Raw genomic sequence first — 24,179 nt, 5'->3', positions numbered from 1 at the left:
CATTCGTTGTTTGTCTACTATCTTATCTTGTTAAAATTTATTAGTATTGATTTCCCATGAGCAAACACCTGTGCGTTGGTGCATACGAGTAATGCACGTGGATACTATGCAAGGTGTAATTGTATAAAGTTGCCGTACAAGACGAGTAGAGTGACAAAAATGGACCTTACCTCTAGTAGTTTTCTACTCGGAAAGGCCTAAAGTGCGAGTACCCATCGTGGATACAAATATCAAGAAACATTCTTTTTTGGAAGTTGCAGCTATACGGATGTATACGTGCTTATATTTTTGAAATTGTTTTCCCTATTTCCTCAAGGTGTTCTAAATATAAAAACCCTAAATATGATATATAAGTAACACATTAAGCTATTTTAATGTCACAACATGAATGAATATAGCGGACAATTCATTTACAGCATAAATTAGTAAAATCTCCTGATAAGCAAATTTGAATTTAGTGTAGTTTCGAATTTCGAATATAAATTATGCAATTATTCAGAAAGTGTGTTCTATTTGTCTTCGAATTGAGCGTAACAGATTTAAAATTACAGCCGTATTGATTCGTCTTATAATGCAAGAAACTAGTAATATAAATTTCGAGGAAAAGTGCAAGTGCTACGTTGTAGTAGTCGTAAAGTATGCTAAATTTGTCCTCGTAATATGTTATTTATGGTAGTAATACCTGAATTTAGCAATTCAGTATTTAAGTTAAAGGGGTGGTTATTTAAGTTAATATAATCATATAAGCAAATTAAGTTAGATGGTGGGGCAAGTCACTTCAGGAGTTTTGCTGAGCGTTAGCATACATTTTTTCCATTGGTCTTATGATAGCAATATTGTCTATTCATTCATATGATAGACACGAGAGAATCGTAGAATTTAGATAAATTTGTAAGCAAACTGAGTACAATCGTATGACATTTAACACGTGATTTGATAACACATGTAGCCTAATGGCATGGGCTAGACTATTTGGCAGACCTCAGCGAACGAAGCCTACTACGAGACACGTGATGTGGCGTACTCCTACATTAATAGTCTTGACTAGAATATTATCATAATACATCTTAGTGGTATGTTCAGTATCTCAATTTTTGTTAGAATAACAATATTTAGTCTATTAGTAGTTTCTTCTTACGGTTAGTTGAGCTATTACATACTCACACAGTCAATTCGCCTCAAAATGGTGAAAGCAAAAGTTCCAAAAACCAATTAAAGCTGATTCTTAAAAATGAAAGGGGCTTTAAAACGATATGGTTAACGATTGGTTCAAAACTCTGTTCACAAAAATGTTTGCCAATAAAACTTAAATGTTCACTGTGACTCCACAACTCATTTGATATATTGATGTTTGTTCTAGTAGCGCCAAGCCGAGGTGAGTGAGCCTAAGTGGGGGGGGGGGGGGAGTTGTAAACTGTTGATGAGCCAGGAGACAATAGGCTAACTGACATACAACTCTTGCGTGCCTTCATTGAGCATGCCCCCCCCTCAGTGTTTTCTCAAGTTTTGCAGGTCTCACTTAAGATAAACATCAGATTTACAATAAACTTAATTAGTTATAAACATTGCAAAAATAACACCTCTTACAGAATAATTCTAAAAAAGGGTTTTCTCCTATCTATCTGACAATGTAAAAATTTCAAGCTATCAGAAAATTAAATAATATGAAGACTTTGATGTTTTCTTCAAATTAATTCTTTTAAAAATCAAGTGAAAAATGTTAATTACCATCTAATAGGCCTAATATAGTTTAATATCATATACAATGCAGATCTGTATGTGTATAATTTAACGAAGTAAATTTTAATTCAATTTTTTAAAGAAGTGAAGAAACAATATATAACGTTTAAATCACTCATTCTTAAAATTTATAAGAAGAATGTTAACATTCTTTTATGTTGTGCTGTTTTCGTCATTGCCAATTCTTGCATAAACCGTGTTTAAATTATAATTCTAAAACTGTGGATCCGCGTAATAAATACAGATTCACTCTTTGATCTTCGTATACCTCTGTAACCATAATAACTTTCATACAGATGAAAGTATATTTCACTAATTATAGAAACTCCCCTAATCTTACCAAGCCAATAAGTAACCAAAATCAGTATAAAATGTTTATACAGGCCATTCGTATTTATGTCTATTTTATATACACGTTTATATTTTGGAGAGAACGCATCACTTTCACAGTTGTCTTGTAAAAATGTGACCACCTCAATAATTTTGGAGATTATGTCAGGAGTTACAGTATACTCATAAAACAAAATTCGTTAACGCTAAAATGCTCAAACTGTATTTTTCAATTAAATGGAGCTTCCTCGAATAAAATACCACTCTCGGCTTGGCGCAACTTTAACAGGGCAACACCAGTTTTACCAACACTGAAACTGTATTTTGTGTAATGTACTACTTATTGTTATTGTTCAAGATGATGTTAGAATATGACCTGAATCCTGAATGGAACGTTAAACTTCACTAATGCACCTAAGAGTTTACAAAGTTATCTATAACCACCCTGCTGATACATTATGTCCACTTACTGGCTGGATGCCTAAATTTGGTAACACTGTAACTAGACCGTTTCTATTTTTAAATTCGGCACTGGAACCGTTCGTGTCGTTGCCTGCGGCCCCGGGCGTGACGCTCTCCTCGGTGGTGGAAGGCGTCAGCATCGCCTGCTGCTGGATGTCCACGGACTGCTGCTGCGACTGCGTCTGCTCGTGCTTCGCGGGCAGCACCGGCTCGACCACTCTGGTCGGTACACTAGAAGCTCGTTTCAACTGTTTCTTAAAAATTTTGTGGTCTTTGGAGTCCAGACTGGAGCCTCCTTCGCCCGGAGGGTTCCTAGAAGTGGAGAATATTTTTCGTTTGTGTTTCAACATCGATAAACTAGAATTATCCTTGTTTTCTATTAAGCTCGGATTGGAGTCGGTGTCTGTCAGGTTGTTCTCGTCGGACAGCGGACTCTGCGAGTTCCTACCCTCCCCGTTCTTCCCGTTGCACACCGAGTCTTCGGACCGGCTGCGGTTTATCAGTTTTCCCACTTTCCCGAACTTGGTCGCCTCTATGAGACTGTCCCACTTGCGCTTCCTGGAGGAGTTCCGCTTGAACATGAGTTTGGTGAGGCCGTGGTGGTGGTTAGGCTGGATGTCTTTGGGCGCCGTGTAGGTGCGGCGCATGGACAGTCCCGGGGTGGAACCCAACAGGCCGGAGAGGGTGGAGCCGAACAGTTCGTGGGAAGGGGGTAGTGAGGCGTGCTCTCCCAGCTGTAGACTAGCTAGCAGCTCAGCCACGGGCGGCAGGGATGTGGTGCTGCTGCTGGCGGGCGGTGGTGCGATGTTGAACCCTTTCATCAGCCTGCGCTCTTTCTGCCGGTTCTTCTTCCCTCCTGTTCCTGAGTGGACAAGAAAAAAGGTAATCAGAAACATATTACACGACTAGCACATACCACGGCGCTTGCGATAAGTGTACATAATATTCAAATACATTTTTCTTAGTCGTTATTACAAATATTTAAATAAATTAAACATTACACTAGATACCAGAAGACATCTTATATTTTACACAATATCTCATTTTAATATAAAATTCGAGTTCGTTGAATAACTGCTATTGTAACCCGCACGAAAATAGTCCTATGACATTTGACGCGGTGTTGTCATATCGCTGATGATGGTCAGCTGTTCCCACTATGATGTGGCTATTATGATTACATACTGTTGTTTGAATTAAAAGTCGTCTCCAATATATATATTAACAAAATCAAGAGTGTATTCGTAAAAGCTGACGATTTTGTTTATCGCAGATGTCGAGACGGAATTGTAATGTTCCACGCTAGTAAAACTGGCAACGGTGTAGAGGAGGATTCAGACGTAACGGACTATTTCGATATGGACTGCTCTAGTAAAATGTACTGTAATATTGTACTAAAACGCAATCTTGTTTTAGACTAAATTAAAAAAAATCACTACTCTAACACTCAATCCTACACTATACTAATTTTCAGGGTTTTAACCAATGGAGTATCTATGTGCACTCAGACTACATAAGATCTCGTATTTCCTGGTCGTTTTAATTCAATAACATTATAAACAGTACGCTTAAAATATACCAGATAAAGGGTTCAATAGTTTCATAAACTATAATTATGAGCTTCGAGGAATACAATAAACTTATGACAACAAATATGTTCTGCAATAAACAATCTCTCAGCCAGTTATATTTACAAACCAAATATAAAAATATCACCATTAATTAGCAATGTGGATATGCGCAGGGCTAATCTGAGCTCAGAGAGCTATTTAAAAACAAGGTTGGCATGTGCACGCATAAATTTGGTGTAATTGGAATCCACGACATCTTTCCCAGAAAGTACTGATTAATCCAAAACCCTGAATAGAATATATCAAAATATGCCAGTTGCAATAAACATCCTGCCTGTTTAAGTTTACTATTACCATTCAGTACCTACTACACACCCTGTATTTAAGAGATGACGGAAATATAATGAACGATTTCTGGTTGAGGTGGATAGGAACATTAGGGACATGCTGACCAACAAGTAAGTAGTATTAGACTGTGTAAACGGTGCCTGTTCATTTTTGTAACTTCTAAGTCATATGTATGGTCACTGGCCATATAAACATACTCCATAATGGGTGTATCAACTATATATGATTCTACAAGGTTACACTATCACTTAACAATTCTCGTTCAAGCAACTGTAAAAATCCTTTACTATTTAAAATGGGGTTACTACTAAAAGTATTTTTCTTCCAGAAAGATCTGCATGTGGGGAGGGGTTAAGGTAATATTTTCGATTCTTGGTAAAGAAGAATATTGGTGAAAATTAGAGATCTTCAATCAAAATAGCTTAATTGAATTTGAAATAATGTTTAACTTTCAATAATTTTGGATAGCGTAATAAGAAACAGATTTTCTTGGTGTCGTTAGTATTGTTCTATTAGGACCTTTTCAGGACCTTTAATTTGAGGGACTACTCGAAAGGGGGTCATCCTGTTTAAAATTTATATTATATCAACCATTTCGGGGTAAGATGGGGTAGTTTGTAATAAACTAAACACATATCCCCACATGGATGGTTCAGGCTCATTCAAAATATCTAGATTCGGTGAGAAATTCGTTGTGCAATCATATTATTGATTACCAATATTCTTTCAAATATTGATAATTTATGATTAAATAGTGTTAATTTTCATGTCTCGCGTAAAACATTTTCTGAGATAAGTTCCTGACGTGTTCCATGAAAAACATTAAATCGAAGGAACTATGAGACTTTTCATTTTAATGAGATTCTGATTGCAGGATAGTCAGGAGTAAAGAATATGATGACTCTCTTTACGATTCTAGTCAACTGAAATACCCCAGACAAAATCACGTAGTATCTCGAGTATTACGAGCAAGATATAAGTACAATCCAATTTTATTTTTTAGAATGAAATTAAATAACTCAGGTTCAGAGCTAAACTCGTCGAGCCTATTACAAACTTTAAGTGGTCTCATTGGTCAACATTTCCGTCCACTACCACAGGTAAAAAAATATATCACCAACTTAATGCACGTCATTCCTAATTTTAAAACGTCGTGTTGAAGAAAATGTCATTATTTGAGTTTTTTTTACATTTTTAATACGTCAACCAAATATCCCCAATTACACTTCTGCCATAAGGTGAATCTAAACGTAAAGAACTTTTATCCCTATTGTAAGAGTCGTGTCGTCGCGTCGGCAAAGGGGGTGGTTGGGAAACACGAACATGCTTCTGGAAGAAAATGCCTCTCGTAAAGAGGCGTTATTAAAGAAGTTGGAAACAGTGGGAACATCCCCTGGTAGACCATCTAGTCATGGTGCCAAAAGCCAATTTGCATTATAATAATCACATATTTTGGTTTTATAGAAATCGATAAAGAAATTTCCCCCGATAAAGGAATAGATCATCAGCCGCGTTTGTTTTGGTGGAGGCCGAATTGAATAGTATCAAAAGGGTTAAATGATAATTTTCTCCTCAGATTATACTTTTCCTAGCTTGATACGCCTAAAACCAACAGTCACACAAATAAATAATAGTTGAGTCCCCTACCAGATAAAACAGACTGAAATTTACCACCTTCAAGGTTTGTATACGATTAACAGACGATGATTTAAAGTTTTTTTTAGGTTGCTTGAGTTTGGTTCAAATATGGAAAGCTAGACAATATATGATCTGTGAAAAAAAAGAATCATACTTTTTAACTCTTTTGAAACCAGTACTGTCCTATTTCGAACTCCGTCATGACTAGTAAAGCTTACGATGCATATTTTACTCGGGAACAATTTACATATGAATTTCAATAAAAACCAAGTTTTGTGTTTATAAAATGCAAATTTGCCCTCTGCTCTTAGACTAATACTGCCTAGGATACTGTTTCTATAGTACTACAAACGGTACTAGAAGTACTTCTAATCTACTATTTATGAAACTAAGTATTATCTACAGTGGAAACCGTATTGTGAATTTTCCAGCAGATAATCTACATAACAACAAAAACATTGATACCACACCAGACAGAACGACATTGGGACTAAACCTGAACCTGTGTTTGGACCAGTGGCAGTGGAGGTGTTCATCCCAGAGTTTTTCAATATCTCTATCAGTTCACATCTGAATGCCGATATATCCTGTTTTATCTCGTTGACGTCGTCTTCTGTGACTCCTTCGTTTTCCCCTTTTCTCTGCTCCACTGTGACGTAACGCCGGACCAGGTTGCGCATGATACTCTGTAAAACATGACGTCATACACGATATCAGGCTCGATACTGACACTATCCCATCAACATAGATCATGCATTTACTATTCCCATTCCGACAATAGGAACTAAACAATGGAACCTTTACACAGTGGAATACATTTATAACTTGGATTTTAGTATTTAAATAATAACCAACCAGTTTTTCTTTCAAGTACTGAAATCAATTAGATTAAACATTATGTATGTAAAGTTGTTTGTGGAATTATTTCAAACAATTTCGAGCATAAAGTATATTGGCTTATTTAGAATATCACTCTATGTTCCATATAAGAAAACCTTGGGAGTTCTCATGTTGTATTTTAAAATATTCTCATCGTGTTACAGAACGTTTTAAGTTTGCAAAAATTAGCAAGTCTTTTCTAACATGCTTATTTGTCTAACATATGAATTTATAACATGCATGATTTCTATGTTATGGAACGTACCAAGTAATTTGACAACTTTGCATAAGAAGTAATTAAACACAATGGAACTAAAAGAGAAGTCATGCTAGTTGGATATCTAAACGAAACAACCAAAACCAATAAAAATACTCACTTGGTATCGAAAATCTCTTTCACTCGCCTGTTTCACTTTCCGCTAAAAATCAAAATACTCGTTGTAGTATTTTGTGGAAAGTATAAGTTCCAGTCAGGCGGCAAGTGAAAGTGGTTTATAAAGTTGACATATATAAACAGTTAAACGATTGTAGTTTTGGATTTCTAGCAAAATTTGAAACGTGTGTAAAAAATGTTATTTTATATATAATATAGGTATGATTAGTTTTAAAGATAATGTACTGTAAGTTGATTTTTTGCAAAGAGGAAGTTCCTTAAGGGAACTTAATGATGGACTTACAGGTCACACGACCAACACAGGATATAAGAGACGGTACGTTCGAGAGAGTATGTTGTTGTTTCTCTCTGTTTAGAATTAGAATTTTCAATAATTCTTAGGTTCAAAATACTGTGAGTGTATATAGATTACAATGTATGGTAGTGCATATTTTAGAGCTGTTTATCCTTCTAAGTTTGATTACAGTCTGAAAATAATAATATAATTTAATAACTGTAAAATAACAGCGTGAGTAGAAACAAAAAAAATCAATAACACTACGTTTAGAGATCTGCAATCTGATCACTTCTTCAGGTAAAAACCGACCTAATACATAAATTACAAACTAGGTTAAAATAAACAAATCATACCAAAGCGTTGTGGCACGCTTTGAATCACAACCACCATGTTGTGTGTCAATTGCACTAACTCTAAAACATGCACTTAATAAAAAACTACACACAATACTAATCATTAAAACTGAACTACAGAATACAGGTCACAATACGTCTGCAAGCGTCTGCCAACCACCTACGTCTGAGTCGTACCATGTTGTTATTTCTGACTTAGGCGTGCCACAACGCTTTAGTATGATTTGTTTATTTTAACCTAGTTTGTAATTTATGTTTAGGTTAGTTTTTACCTGAAGAAGAGATCAGATTGTACATCTCGAAACGTAGTGTTACTAATTTTTTATTTCACTGAACGATGGCAAATGTCCGGAAAAAATCTCGTTTCCTTCACAATCCTTCCATCGTCAAAAATAAACTTCAAACTATATTTTATGTTCAAAATAAAATTGAAGTCCTTTTCACACAGTGCTGTCGCGTTTCTGAAATATTCACAACGTAATTGCAGAATGAATGGGTAAATTTGTTTCGTGGCCTCGTTCACCATTATAAAAAAACTCGAATTCAACTTCTTGCCCCATGTTCACTTGCTTCCAATAAGTTTTTCTAGGAACCAACTACAACCATGCAATATACGTTTGAAACATTTGGTGTGGTATCTATGGAATGAGATAATCCTAATTAAAATTTACTAGTTGAAAATTTTCAGTTAATAAGGAAACCTGTACAGTAAACATTTTGTATTTCAGGAATGTCATGGGTTGAAATTAAAAAAAAGCTTATTAATCAATAAGAAGTACATTTTATACAAACCTAATTAATGTCTGAAGTGTCAGCCTATATGTTGTAATTTTCTCAGTGTATTACACAATAACCAAAGTTCTCTATTTTCTCTACCTATGTTACTGCATGTTAGTGTGAAGGAAATACAGTGTTCAGACTTTACCAGTGTCTGAATAATGAATTTAAAAATTTACCATTTTAACTTGAACGCTTCATTTAAATTAACCCATTTATTTGTCAAGCAGGAGGATAATTTTAGTATAGGAATAACGGTTACACCGTCCTTAAATTCAATAATATGAAAAATAACAATTGACATTATGCTTTCCAATAAATGAATGAACAATACAGAAAAAAGATATTTTTCATCAAACTGCACTAAATAAGTTGTCTAATATTAATAATATTTTAAAATAATTGATTTTTGTGCCATTTGGACAACAATATAATTTTTATATATTTAAAGTACTCAAGGCAAACACCTCAAAGTGTGTTGTTTCTATTATGTACGTTTCGATTTCTTTATACACAATTGGAACTAATGTTTTCCAATTAACAGAGATAAGGCATATTTAGCATGACCGTTGCAATTATATTTGTGAATTTGGAATAATTTGAAACACTACCGTATCAGAGATTCTAGAAACTTTTCAACTTTCTAGAAACCATTTCACGGTCTAAAATTATTTTCAAATACTGTTATCTGGTCTCGTCGCGCTGACAAATGATTCATAATTTAGTAAATTTGCGGTTAACGAAAATCCTGTTTCGATTTAATCTGGTAGTATTTTATACTCAATAAATGTCAGTTAAGAAGAAGTCTTTATTATATCAGGACATTTTAAATGTTTAGTTTTATGAGTTTTACTGTCTGTAATTATTTTCGTAAATAGTAACATGATATGGTCCTAGCTATATAGTTAACATTGCATTATAAATAAACAGTCATTAAGTAATGTAAAGGCCACAAATATAATAATATGATGAAAAGTAATTTGTAAGTAGTTTCAAATTTATTTTTCCGGTCAACTTATATAACTTATATATAATATATAGTTTTTAATTGTTGAACGGATTAGTTTTGATTTAGAACTCCGATTTGCATAATATGCCAAATGCACCATGAAATCAGCTAACGAGTGTTTTCGTCAATTTCCTTGTTTTAATTTTCACGACTGTTTTCTTGCACTGCATGCATTTCTCTGCCTGTTTATTTATCCGTATTCTTGTGCAGTTTGATGAAACGGCATTGCTTTAATGAAAGTTTATTTATCATGAACTAAAGAAAATCACTTATAATGATTGAAATCCCAATATGGCTACTCTTATTCTAAAAGTTAAATTAGCTTGTAACCAAAGTATTAAATAAAGAAAAAAGTCAGAAAACTTACTAAAAAAATATTTACCCGAATGGTTCTCATGTGTTCTTTCTTGGCTGCCCTAGAATGACCACATATTTTTCTCTGGATCCACATCAAGAAATACCACAGGGATTTCGGAGTAGGGATTACATTAAAAGGAGGCGGCACAGTTCCACCTTCTTCAAAATAACTTATCCAAAGGCGGCTCCGTGCAAACTTCCATTCAATGTCCGCCCTTTCCTGGAAAACGTACAGAAATTATGAGTATGCCATTCAATGTCTGTTCATAGATGTCCATGAACCTTTGAGTTTGGTTGAACTCATGACTTGTTGATTTGGTCACATCTAATACTCAATCCTATATGGTATCCCTTCACTTTGCCCACGTTTCATGGATTACGTAAAGTAGTCATATCTTACGTGTGCCCTCAACCATTCCAAAGGTTAGCTCCCTTCACCCCAATCCATAAGGGCCCGAAAGAGGTTTCAAAAGAACAAGATTTTTGGGGACCAATTATTTAAGGATATGATTAAATAATGTATGCTGATTATGAGAGCACTATCGAGGAAAAATAAGTCCTCGAAGGTCTACAATTTTGTAATTTTTGTAGTTAGAATCATACTATTCAATCTCTTCACGCCAAAAATTTACTAGAGAGAAATTGCACTAAAAAGTGGCATCTTTTTATATTTAAATAATAAGGTAAAAGACTCTTGTGATGACTCACTTTCATAATTAATATTGTTTTTATAAGATAGTTAACGGAGATAATTTAAAACAAAACCACGTATAATTTTCTTTTAATTCTGACCGTTTTGAACAAGTTAATGCCAACATTAACTGTACAGCAAGGTCTTCTAAATCAAGTTGACACAGAGATGGGGAACCAAGACTGCATAATGTTGTCGCAGACTGCTGAGCGAGATGAGTTAGAACGTACAAGTTTGCAGGCAATCAAATAAAACAACAGTGATGGATCTGGTCGCAGCCGGGTAACTGGGTTTGCACAATCCATCTCGCTCAAAGTGGCAAACTTTCTTTGACACAATAACCCCCCTTGAATATTTAAAGTATGTCATGTTGCTACCTGTCAAACCAACTTCCCAGCTAAATAGTTTCCTGTCAACTGTTCAGTTACTCGTTGGAAACAAACAAAACAAAACAAAACACATTGCTCTACAAACAGTTTAGAAATGACTTTGTAATTACTTTACTTCGCAAGTGAAATTAGTACAATTGGAACAGACATTAGTTGCAAACAGGTCAACTAGGCTACATAGTTTACCTTCAGTTCGTAATTGTTTTTATTTTTAATCTCCTCAATTCTCCTTTTCTGGTGTAATGTAGCAACCCTCATCAAATTAGATACAATATGTTCTAATAAGTAATATTATTTGAAATAAGAGGAAAATAATTAGTTACCATAATAAATAATTGTTATGTATCAGATTTAGCACTTATGTACGTTATTTACGTAAGAAATATTAATAAAAATACAGTTTAGTTAATTCGTACTGCGTAACTAGGATTTGGAAGATTTAAAAAAAATCAGCTCAAAAAATAGTGAGGATAAGTATTCTTCCAGAATAATAAACAGTTTTTTCTGTTTTGTTTTGTTGTTTATATTATTTTCATTCCTCTGAACAGTGAGGACTTTCGTTGAAATAAAATAATATTGAGGCTCTATAATCCTTATTTTAATACTAACCGAAATGAGTTGGTACGAGTGATTCATCATTGCAATGAGGAGATTGAGCAAAACAACGATGTTTATGACGGAGTAAGAGCCAAACATCAACATCCCCCAGAATCTTGTGAAGCTTTTGATCCCAGCAAGCTCGAAGTTGTCCAAGTCCACCAGACCAAAGGCAGCCCAGAACAATGTTTGAATCGTTTCAAACAAACTGAAACAAAACGAACATTAACCAATTAAAAAAATTAAAACACTAAATTACTGTCATCAATTAGTCCCATACATCCTATTTCTTGTTCATGTTGCAAACTGAAGAAGAATATTTTATGGTTTTGTTGTTTGTTGTGAAAGCTTAATAATTAAGAAAAGTTTGAAATTTTCAGCTAATTTATGATAAATAATAAATTTATCAGTACATATTTAAATATCGTTAAGTGTTTAACCTATGTCAAAGATATTTAAAAGAAAAAAATATTACGCCAGACAACCTGATATCATTGCTCGGCCAGCGCATATTTTTATACTAAATACAATAAATCTATTTATTGATTACATACTTATGTTACGGACTATCCAAAGTATACCCCAAAGTTTTAATACCTATAGTTTTCCGATTGGCCGTGATAAACTTAACAGCACGAGGAACTTAAAAAACAGGGTTGAAAATGTCAACTAGGTTAGAATTATACTGTACTACAGTTGATTTTTGGCACAAGCTAACAGCAGCTCACTTAAATTAGAACTCAGCTAATGACATTTAAAAACCCTTAAAAACGTGCGTTTGTTAGCTAAGCTAATTTATCTAGTGTATTTCTTCATTAACCCTACTAGTTATAAGTGGATGGGTGGGATGGTATTTGTGTATTTGGGAGTATAAATCAGGAAAATAGGTTTTTCAGATGTGAAGCTAAAACTTTTAAAGGTAGCACAAAGTGGAGTAGAGAGGGTGATGAAAATACAGTCGAATTAGAGAAAAAAATCATTGTTCATATAAAATTAATTGATATACATCTAAAGGAATGTTTGGAAAGTTTACTTTGCAAACCGCCTCCATACGAGGCACGCATCAGGGTCTGTAGTGGTCTTGTTGCCAGTGGGTGGAGGGGCGGGGTTGGTGGTCGACAGGCATCTCTGTTTCTCCATATCGGCGTAGTACCACAGTAGTTGGTTCATACCTAGCACAGTGTTTCATAATATACTTACAGGGTAACAAAGTATTTATCCACAGAGTGGGAACTTAGCTTAAAAATAAATAAGTTTTTTTTGTTCTCTTAGGACAAGAAGCTTATAAATTGCATTTAGTCCTGTAAGAACCTTTGTGCTGCTTCTGGAGTGACAGGATATTCAGGATGGGTAAGGTTGGGGAGTAGGGGCCGCCTCCTATCGAGATCCATGAGGAAGAATTAGGGTACTACATCTCAAAGTCATGTCTCCCCGGAAGAAGGGGAGGCAAGCTCTGAACCAGCCTCTCCAGTCAAAGTAGGCAGGGGGTGGTACACCCTTGTTTAGGTTAGCAAGAACCTCTGAGGTTAGGGAACAAACCCTACCAAGTCCAAAAGTCATCACCCACAGTAGACTAGACCTATCGAACTGCCCATGAACCCCAGAATCTCGACATTTGCGGTTAGTGATGTGCCGCTCCTGGACATCCATAAGGTATTCCAGATTGAAGTGACACATCGGTTTTTGCTGCCCAGTGGTGGGTTCAACTAGAAGGTATAAACCAGCCAGAAGTAATCCCTGCTGGGTAAAAAAATAAATCAGTTACTGACTAACTAACCGTTCAATAAAAAAAACGTATATTATAGGGTTATCAATCATTACAATTTTTGTAATAATACTAAACATAAAAACAGTAATACTGCGTTTCAATATCTGCAATCTGATCCATACCTCAGGTAAATGACTAACCAAACACATAGACTACAAACCATGTTAACTTAAACAATTCACGCCACTATCTTCTGACATACAGTCGTTAAAAATCACAAACACGTTTTTTATCAATTCTAAACACATACTTAAGGATAATAACAATATTTATTTCAAACTAAGCCTAGGTCAAAATGCGCGTGCTCGAAAAAAACCAACCACTGACAACTCTAACCAGTTGCCAGTAGTAAAGAGAACAGTTGGCGACAATTTAAAAAAAGGAGCAGCAGTTATTTATGGTTCAGTCTTAGAGTGTGACACCCGCAAATGCCTGAAAGGTCCTGTTAACTTCACTAACTCTTTATCGTAAAAAGTAAATTTTAAATTTGTTAGTTAGTTATTGTTATGCTATTTGTTTGTTTTAATAACCTGACACGAAGGTAATTAAAAATGTACAGTTGATTATAAATACGAGTCGCACTATTAGTGTGTAAAACTAGAAAACCTCTCATTAAGTCACCGACAAGAGATTCCATATAACAAGAAATGTTTGAACTTAAGTGTTGTCATTTTCAAGAAACATATATTGCAGAGAATATCTTACCACAAGAAAATGCAAAAAGGACGAGGACATAGAGGAAGAAGAACTTCATGATATCCAGCACCATTCGGCTAAGGGACACTTGCAGTGGTCCCAAGTACGGATTTACAGAGAATATGTACACAAGTTTCAGAGAACTAGAAAAAAAAATTAAGGATTAAGATATGGTTAAGATACATTATATAGCTAAAATATCTGTATCAATATGTAACACATATACAAAGTCAAATCTGATTTTAAAACTTCTTTAAAATAATTTCGAAATAGTTCCTCTTGATTAATTTATGTTCATAAATAATGTTATAAACATTTATGTTCATTGGATGAGCAATTTATTGTATTATTTATGATTATGCCGTAAGATTCCTGGTATAAAACAATTGAATAGGTTACTACAATTAGACTCACTGAGTTTCAAATTTCGACATCTCTTTTGAGTTTCAAAATTCAAAAGAGAAAAAACTCTTTTGGGGGTTTTATGAGTATGTCCTGTTGTTAGTAAAGAACTTGTTTTCAAAGTAGGAGACCTTAATATATAGGTAAAATTTTAATCTTAATTTACAATATGTAAAAGGGCTCTTGAATTTTGGCTTCTCAATAACCAATAAGCTCACTACAAAAGATTATTATTATATAAGACTAAGCAGATTGTTTTTCTCGTACTAAAGTAAAAAAGCGGTACCGTTCTGATAATGCAACAATTTTTGCTCACTGTTTTTTCCTTGTACAGATTTGACATTTTACAATAGCAAAAAGACATTTTATTGTTTGAATATCACACACAACACACACACACACACACACACACACACACACACACACACACACACACACACACACACACACACACACACACACACACACACACACACACACACACACACACACACACACACACACACACACACACACACACACACACACACACACACACACACACACACACACACACACACACACACACACACACACACACACACACACACACACACACACACACACACACACACACACACACACACACAGACACACACACACACACACACACACACACACACACACACACACACACACACATATTATTCCTGAATTAATTAATGGTTAATATAATTCACCTGAATATGTTTGCTGCTGAAAATAACCCTTCAGAAATAAGCATTGGATCCCAAGTGTCCCACTCTTCTCTTGGACTGTCAGAATTGTTTAGCTCCATTTCTTGTTGAGCCTGTAGTAAAAAAAGTCATCGTAAAATCATAAATAAATGTTTTTAAATTCTAGTAATCTATATGAAAGAAACTAAAGATCCGTTGATTGTTTTATAACTATTAATAAAAATGCATGTTAATATAATACTAATTGGATGCATTGAGAATGATATTGTTATGAATAATTTATGAATGTAACTATTGCTTAAATTATTCGCTAAGAACAACTTGAAAGAGTATCACCCCCAGCTTGTTTATTAATTATGTAAAGGTTTTGCAGTCAGTTGAATTATTACCATTAAAAATGTTCAAAAACCTTACAGTCACATAATTGTTTTGCTAGTCTGTGTATTAAAGTATAACTAATGCCCATCCAATAAATGCTAATTTTCAATTTGCTTTTCTGTAAAATTATTCCATTTTGAGATTTTAGGGCTATAGAAATGTTAATGATTTATTAATTTTGGGAGTGTCATGTAATCGATACCTAGAAAATCATTAAAAATACAAAACTTGTTTATTAAAATATATTTAGTGACTGTTATTTGCATTCCAGAACACTTTTTATTTTTTACATAGGTCCAAAAATAACGTAGTTGTGAATTTAAAATTTAAACGGGCGCCATATTGGAATGAAATGCTGTGCCAAGTTGGCCAATGAACGTGATTATATTTATAAGATCAATGTTTCTACCAAATACGAACGTGTTTCAACACGTTTTCGCCACTCTTTGGTGGGTGAAAAGTTCCTATGGAATCCATATGACGTTACCGATATCTCTAATGTTTATTACAAAAAGCTTATGAAATAAAAAATCATTTAGCGAGATTTCGTAGTGAAATATGGAATATTTATTAGCAAATTTTGAAATAAAAATTCTCTTAAACCCAGCTAAATCCTGCCACATCAATATTTCTCTCTTATACTAATAGTCATAAATGTGACTTCTTTGTTTATCTAAGTTATTTCTAACTCAAGGTATTTTATGTAAAGCAAAAACACTTCAACAACTAAACTATTTACCTTATAATAAGCAACCAATCTTAAAGCAATAGTAGCCACGTAAAGAGAATTTGTGATGAAGTCTATAACGTTCCACATGTCTGCCGCGTACTCCTCCAGCCCCACGTCCCACAGCTGCTTCACCTCACTCCATATCAGCCCTGGTGACAGTGTCAAGGAAGGTAAAGAGCCAATTAAAGTGTTTACATATTTTTCAAAGCATATTTGCAACGGGGCTTCATATCTTCACAGCTTTTGAAAACACTTTCATTTCTTAAGTTTAAGAGCTTGAGAAGTACTGCTGTATAAAATACGTATTATAAAGTTTGGTTGGAACATTCTCTACAGAGAGCCTCTTGTGCGAGAATTTAAAATGACATAAAGCGAGCTGAGAGGAATGGGGAAGATCTAACAAGCAAAAGTTAGAACAAGTTGCAAAATTCCATTTGTGTAAATTACGTTTTTACACCAGACACAAACAGCAATTCCAGAATTAAATTTAAAAGTTTAGAAATTCAGTCTAAGATAAAGATTTGTTTTTAAAAGAACAGCTAAATAAGTGATTATGAAAATAGCTTACTTTGTTAACATACCTTTATGTTTTAAATTATATAAATAAAGGAAATACGTTATTTAAGTCAATTATTGTTGAATATACTCGTATTATCAATTCCAACTTCTAAAATAAAAATAACAAATGGACGTGATTTCTTAATTATTCATAAATATATAATAAAATATTTTAGTACCATAGAACATATAAACAGTTATTAGCATCCGTATATAAATGTTATCTTCACAAATAAAAGTTGATCGAGTCTTGATTTGAAAGAAATTTAGACGCACTGTAAATAAAGTGCAGATTAAAGTAAACAAAGTGTAATGTAACGCAAATATTGGTTTTATTTCGACGCGTACTGAATTAACAGACCAAACACATTTCAGCAGATCCAGATACGAGTAAATCAAATCTTAAAATACTTGTATCTGTCAGTTGCAATTCCTTTGCCAAAACATCGACAGAATAAATGGAGACATGTTTCAGACCACAGACCACGTCTATGGACTCGAACAGGGAGTGACTGTACTCAAGTCGTAAACACTGTAAATGTAGACATTTCATCAATAAGAATAATTTGCTGGAGAGACGACTTCAGTACGTTTATTGATGACATCTTTACCAATGCTGTTATTCATATAAATTTAACATTTTTGGTTGTTAAAAGCATTTTATACCAGTAAATCAAGTGATAAAGCACTCCAGTCACGAAGTTATACCTTATAATACGTCATGTATATAGCAGTACTATATAACTGTACATTATTTTTTATATAGTTTGTAGTTATTGTATTATATAGTTTTTGTGTTGTTGGCTATTCACTGAGAACTATAGACCAAGTTTTGTCACAGTAAATATGGTCTGAAACAGCTATTTATTATTCGATTTAAATAATTTTGGTGTAATTAGATTTTTGATCCAATCCTCTAAAAAGTGTTATTCCTATAATTCCAAAGAAAAGTTGCAGGTTTTAAAAATATTTAAAGTTGTAATGGCCGCCATTTAGAAAATACTATAGATAATTTAATGACATTTTCTTAGTAACTGGCCTTGTTATCACAAACATTTGAGCAAAATTTGGTATAATTTAATTTATTAGTTTTTAAGATATTTATTTTTTTATAAACAAATACATACAAAGGGACAGATGAGAAACTAAGCATCGGAGACCGATTCTCATATGGTGAAATATGTTTGTCTTGACCTGAGCAATAACGTGATATACCTTTGTCCAGAAAGTTAGGGGACACCTGTATACCTTATAATATGTATTAAATTATAAACTAATAGTAAAATTAAAAATGTAATACTGGTTAATACATTTTTACACTGTTTTAGTTTTTACGTCTAAAGCCGTAAAAATAAACCTAATTTCATCTGGCTGAAAAACCTTTTAATATAGACTTGGTTTAATTAGTGCATTTTGATATTATCGGATTAAGAAAGATGACTACGTGAAAACTTAGTTGTGTTTTGTATGGTTTTGTGTCAACACCAAGTTGATAACTTCTATTGTAGTTGAGCGTTTGAAATCTGCTTGATACGTTCCTTATTGGTTGTGATTGGATGTAACTAATACCTCTGTCTAGATTTTTGTATGAGGAGGTGAGAGTTTAAAAATCTAACCATTCATTTAATGCGGTGTTTATAAAGTTTAAAATTCTATAAATTTACTTTCGAGAATATAATTTAATATCGTCGATATAGCGACTTTGGTTGCTTTGTGATTATTTAAATTGTAATAGAAAGGGTATACCTAACTTTTAAAATACTGAATTTGGATAAGGAAAAGTACTTTCTGTATTCCTTCCATTATTTATAAGTCACAAATAATTAAACATGTACCACATTTCAAAGAAACATTTTATTTCAATCACCTTTAATGTGTAATAGCTTTAAACAAAATTATCTTGTACTGTTTTTGGGATTTTGAGCTGCTTTATAAATTATGAAGTGGAAACGAATTAAAAGAATATTAGATAAGGAACGCTTTTCTCTAATTCGAGGACGGTTACTTTCCAAATGGACGCAAAAGATAAAACGTATAGTTTCAAATGCATAACCTTACGTAAGCTTTAAAAACTGCCATATCAATGAGACAAATTAAATACACACGTTAAGAGAAGTAATGAGAGTTGCCTTACCACTGACCCAGCCGAGGATCATCATCTCAACAAGCGAGGGAGGGGCTCCCCTCTTGGTCGGCTCCGTGGCCTCCGTATACTTGGCGAGGCTGTCAGGGTCATCCAACCACATCCCCAGCAGAGACTCTATCCTCTGGGATGCTAATATTAATAAAACTGGAACACATTTTGTTACGAGTATTGGACTTTCATGGCGGTTATTAAATAAATATGTTATACTTACCTACGTCTACAGCATGCCATGTAAGGAAATCTCTTCCTATGGCTTAGATGGAATGTTATAATAAATATGTAACTTTTGATAAATTTGTAACAAAAATGCGTTTTTGCTCTCACTGAGAACACCACATCAATATCGACAGTACGGTCAGTGCGGCCTTAAGTGAAAACATGCATGTATTGGAAAACCATTAAAATTGTATAATGTTAATTAAATATTTTTGCAATTCAATTTTTTCAAGTATTTGTTTTAAAGCATAATAAATTATATGTAAAATTATATTGTTAATTTCGTATTTTCAGCTATGACACTTAAGTATCAAGAATTACAAAGAATTTATTATAAAACTTTTGAAATGGAACCAACTAATTTGGTGGAAATGGAATCAACCGTGTGCCAGTAGTTTTTGAAAAAGAACGTTATAAATTATTATTAAAAATATATAATTAAAGATACTCGAAACAGGAATAGAACTCTTATGTAATTAATATAAACATCTATACAAAAGATTGAATGGCGTAGGACAAAACTTTCTTTCAGTTCAATAAACTTATTTAGGTGTACCTATGTACATGAAAAGTCCAGAAAGTTCGTCAGATTTTTCTAGATATAGAGCGCTTTTTTGTATAGAGAGGTTTAGTGTATTTATTTTCTTAAAATATACCTCCGTAATTCATTTTATCTTATATTTACGTTATTTACTTTTAATTCATAATCATTTCTAATGTAAGAGAGTCTTCCAAATATTCTTATGATTTGTTTACTTAAGCATGAGACGCCAATATTTTGATACATAAAGCAGATCTAACCATCTCTAAACTCAACACATGTTTTAAGTACGACTTACAAAGGAATGTAAAGTACGATGCCGAGTGACAAATAAACTTAATGAAGGGTTTCCTCAGAGTCTGTCCCGCAGAACTGTGAGGGGCCAGTATGTACATGAAGGAGAAAATGGGGAACATCATCCCGATGCGGACGATCTCCACAGCTTGTAGCACCATGTTTTTTCTGCGGAATCCGGGCAACCCCTCGTACCAAATGGATGCAAGAAGTTGTTGGACGTTGGGATGAGCTACAAACTGAAAAAGGTGCCAAATACATTATAAAAAAACATATAGGATAATAAAGGAGTATGAATAGTTGTCGACCAATTAGTAGAATTAATTTATCTAGGAGATAATCGGTTTTACGTAGTGTTGGTGAAGAGCATTCAACAATTTGGCACGCAGTTGAACATTAGTAAAAGGTTTAGCTCTTACCATTGATAATAAATGAACTGCAATTATTAATATCTATCCTTTCAAACGTAAGATATTAAATTTAAAGAAAATCTACACTATAAAGGAACTAGTTTAATCCAAATGATCTGATTAGTTTGCGTCAGGAGTAAAGTGGAGTGTCTTTTTCAGCCACTGCTGATTTTCATCAGTTTCGAGGATCTTTTTGTTCTCAGAGCCACTTAATACCTTCTCAGTGGCTCGTCCTTGAGATTCCCTGGGCTATAAACCTCTGTTGTTACAGAGTTATCAACCTAGTAGCGTCGGATTTACAATGCATCATCCTGTGGTCCACTAGGATTGAGGATTCCTTAGGTCCACTAGGATTCCTTATTCTTTATTTTTGGTCTTAGTTATTTTAAGGCTCAATGGCCTTTCTTAACCTAGTCTTCTTCCTAAATTTGTATACTCAGTTTCTCTTAAATGTAAATAGTCTTTGTTTCTACATTAACGTCTAACCCGTTATTTGTTATCAGCTTCTGATAATATAGCCCTATTACACTCTCCCTTTGCCCTCGGTCTTTCATTACTTTGATATCTAGCTTCTATTTTATACTGTTTTTATGTATTGGCCTTCCGCATCTCAATAATTCTCTTAATAATTAAATTTTAAATGCCCTGTAGGTTCCAAGCTTTACTTCTACCATAAATTCATTTCTTTACTTAGCATTATCTTTCTGCTTGTTTATTGGCTCTGTTTTATTCGGCTGGTAGCAAAAACCTAATACCAATCTGTCAATAATTTGACTAAGTTCATATTATACTTATCTCTTTTTATTCTCATTACCTTGATAACAAGAAGTTTAATTTCTGTATAATTTTACTCTGTTATCTTAGCATACAGAATATCGTACATGGTTGGTACTATAACCTGTGGTCCTAGTATGCAGTCTTAGTATTTATGTTTGTAATTAACGCTGACTTTCATACAGTTGTACATACTTTAACTTTTTTATATACCCCAACGTTATTTGTTTACTTATTTTTTATTTTGAGTGGCATAATACACGGGTTTGTTTTAAAGTGTACATTATTATATTTCTTACTTTATTGCTTTGATATATACTTGTATGAATAACGCTTTTACTTACGTTAATTTTTGATCAAAGAAGAATATACGTAAACAGTTGCAGCTCAATATGTTTGAAACAAGATCTTATAGAAGATTGTAAATCCTTCCATGAAAGCGACTAGTTAAACTCTGTTATTAGAAAAAAACTAAAACAGATTTTAAAAATTGAAATACTTTTTTGTCAAGATAATAGCAATGAATTAAAATTATTTCCCTGAATCAATGGTCTTTAGAGTATTGATATGGTTTATTAAATAGCGATTTGATTACCGAAAACATCACTTCTTAAGGTTACGTGACTGGTATCATAATTAACATCTACGTTTTTGGTTCATATCACGACGAAACTTTGCCAATACCATTACATTCTTGAAATAGTTCGGCCTTTATATCATTCATCTTTGTAAAAATATATCAAACCGAAATTGTAAAAATAAAAAAATAATAGACTATAAACTATTTTAGTTTAAGTGTGAGCCGAAAGACTTCGATAAGGTTTGTTTCTTTGTAACTGAGATGGAGTTATACAACACGTATTTTACCTTCTTTTGACGAAGTTTGATGGCAAGCTTGAGTCGGTTGAGATGCATACGTTCCCCGTGTTCAAAGGCAGGTCCCGTGGGGTCATGGTTCAGCAGCACCTCTAGTTCATAGGAACTTCTTGTGTGGTCCAGCAGAGCAGTTGCGAAGTCTTGACATTGTTTTCTCAGTTCCTGTTCAAAGAAATTCATCATAGGTGGCTATTATACTCCAATAAAACAAGGATATAGGCATTTCTAAACTAATATCTCATTTAGACAAAGTTTGATGTAGACGGCCACCCTCCAACACAACAACATCCCGATCTTAATGTGTTACCATTTATTCAGTTCAAAAAATATATAAAATATTATTCAAACTGTACGATGTTTGGTTACCAACCTGATACTCTAATTTAAATTCGTGCTCCATGAAACTCAGTCTACGAAGTTCCCATGACAGTTCAAAGGCAGTAAGGATCGGATCCTTGGAAGACAAAGCGATGAGGGAGGGACTTGCTAGGGCTCTGTAGGCGTTGATGCGGGACCTGGAGTGTCGTAGGGAGTCCTCGAACCTGGAGGTGACGCACTCATCACATCCGCACCTAACAACAAAGTACAATGTCATAGTCTTCAGTTACAAGACAAAGCGATGAAGGAGGGACTCGCAAGAGCTCTGTAGACGTTGATGCGGGACCTGGAGTGTCGTAGGGAGTCCTCGAACCTGGAGGTGACGCACTCATCACATCCGCACCTAAAACCAGAGTACAGTGTCATGGTCTTCAGTTACAAGACAAAGCGATGAGGGAGGGACTTGCTAGGGCTCTGTAGGCGTTGATGTGGGATCTGGAGTGTTTTAGGGAGTCCTCGAACCTGGAGGTGACGCATCCTTCACAACAGAGTGCAGTGTCATAGCATTCAGTTACAAGACAAATGTATTGCAAGTAGTATATGCTAATAAATAATAATAACAAATCTTTATTTTTATTTTTGGTTTATTTTAACTTTTAACTTAACATACAACTACCACTCAAATAAAGTGCAGCAAGAGAACAATACAATTTTCTTTTGCATACTTTTAATATTTTTTAATGAATGTTAAATGTATTGGATATTTCTGGTTGTAGAATGTTTTGATCAATACAAATGTGTAGCAAATCGGTGTATGTGTGTGGTTATGAAATAAGTTTAATTTAGGAGAAGATATGTTGTTTTGTTTTGACTTTTATTTAAGGTGATTCAATTGGAATTTAGTTTAGGTAACTTTACTTTAAACGTCATAGTACTGTAACAATCATTTACTCTGTCTTCTGTAAATATATGAAATTGAAGACAAAATTACCCACTCTAAAAGGAATTATGGGCATTTAAAACTGTCATTTCAGAAAGTTTTGTAACCAGCCTCAAGTACATACTTGCAGGTAAGGCAATCCATATTTTACAGTATTTAATATGTTTATTATTTAAAGGAGTGGTTTATTTTAATAAATATGAATTTATGAAATAACATAGGTTTTCATTAATTATAACCATAATTAAATTACAGAATTTTAATTGAAAGTAACTCCATAAAATCCCACATTTTAGTATAAAAATATGTCATTGCCCAATAGTCATACTAATTTACATTCAATAAACGATTAATACCGTTATTTTCAGACATTAATTCAGGATCGATTTCAAAGTGACTAATATCACTGCTCTACAGTAAACATACGTGACGTGATGAAAGACCGGTTCTATGCGGTCAACTGCAGGACCAAGTCAATTGACGGTGTCTGTACATAATAGACAGTGGTCTTCATTATTGATGTAACCGGTATTTTCTTTGCTATAGACCCCTGAAGTAACGTCAATCTCTTTTACCATGCTATTTATCACCACTTTTATGGAGA

General features: G+C 33.9%; 1 protein-coding gene across 1 annotated transcript in view; it reads right to left on the bottom strand.

Moving 5' to 3' along the window:
• Positions 1-231: 231 nt before the first annotated feature.
• The window catches only part of LOC124362829 (transient receptor potential-gamma protein), a 346,796-nt gene continuing 322,848 nt past the window's right edge, over positions 232-24,179 (bottom strand). Inside the window, exons 7-19 of the mRNA XM_046817664.1 lie at positions 22,688-22,889; positions 22,309-22,479; positions 20,262-20,496; positions 19,195-19,350; positions 16,512-16,651; positions 15,398-15,507; positions 14,286-14,419; positions 12,846-12,984; positions 11,825-12,020; positions 10,161-10,355; positions 7,346-7,387; positions 6,592-6,775; positions 232-3,394 (exon numbers count right to left, since the gene is read on the bottom strand). Of these exons, the coding sequence (XP_046673620.1) occupies positions 2,505-3,394; positions 6,592-6,775; positions 7,346-7,387; positions 10,161-10,355; positions 11,825-12,020; positions 12,846-12,984; positions 14,286-14,419; positions 15,398-15,507; positions 16,512-16,651; positions 19,195-19,350; positions 20,262-20,496; positions 22,309-22,479; positions 22,688-22,889 (2,794 nt within the window). The 3' untranslated portion in view covers positions 232-2,504. The remainder of the gene's footprint in view (positions 3,395-6,591; positions 6,776-7,345; positions 7,388-10,160; positions 10,356-11,824; positions 12,021-12,845; positions 12,985-14,285; positions 14,420-15,397; positions 15,508-16,511; positions 16,652-19,194; positions 19,351-20,261; positions 20,497-22,308; positions 22,480-22,687; positions 22,890-24,179) is intronic.

Source organism: Homalodisca vitripennis, chromosome 5 (genome assembly GCF_021130785.1).
Source record: "Homalodisca vitripennis isolate AUS2020 chromosome 5, UT_GWSS_2.1, whole genome shotgun sequence".
NCBI classification, from domain to species: domain Eukaryota; kingdom Metazoa; phylum Arthropoda; class Insecta; order Hemiptera; family Cicadellidae; genus Homalodisca; species Homalodisca vitripennis.
The sequence above is the reverse complement of the archived record's forward strand: the minus strand, read 5'-3'. Positions and strand labels throughout refer to the sequence as shown.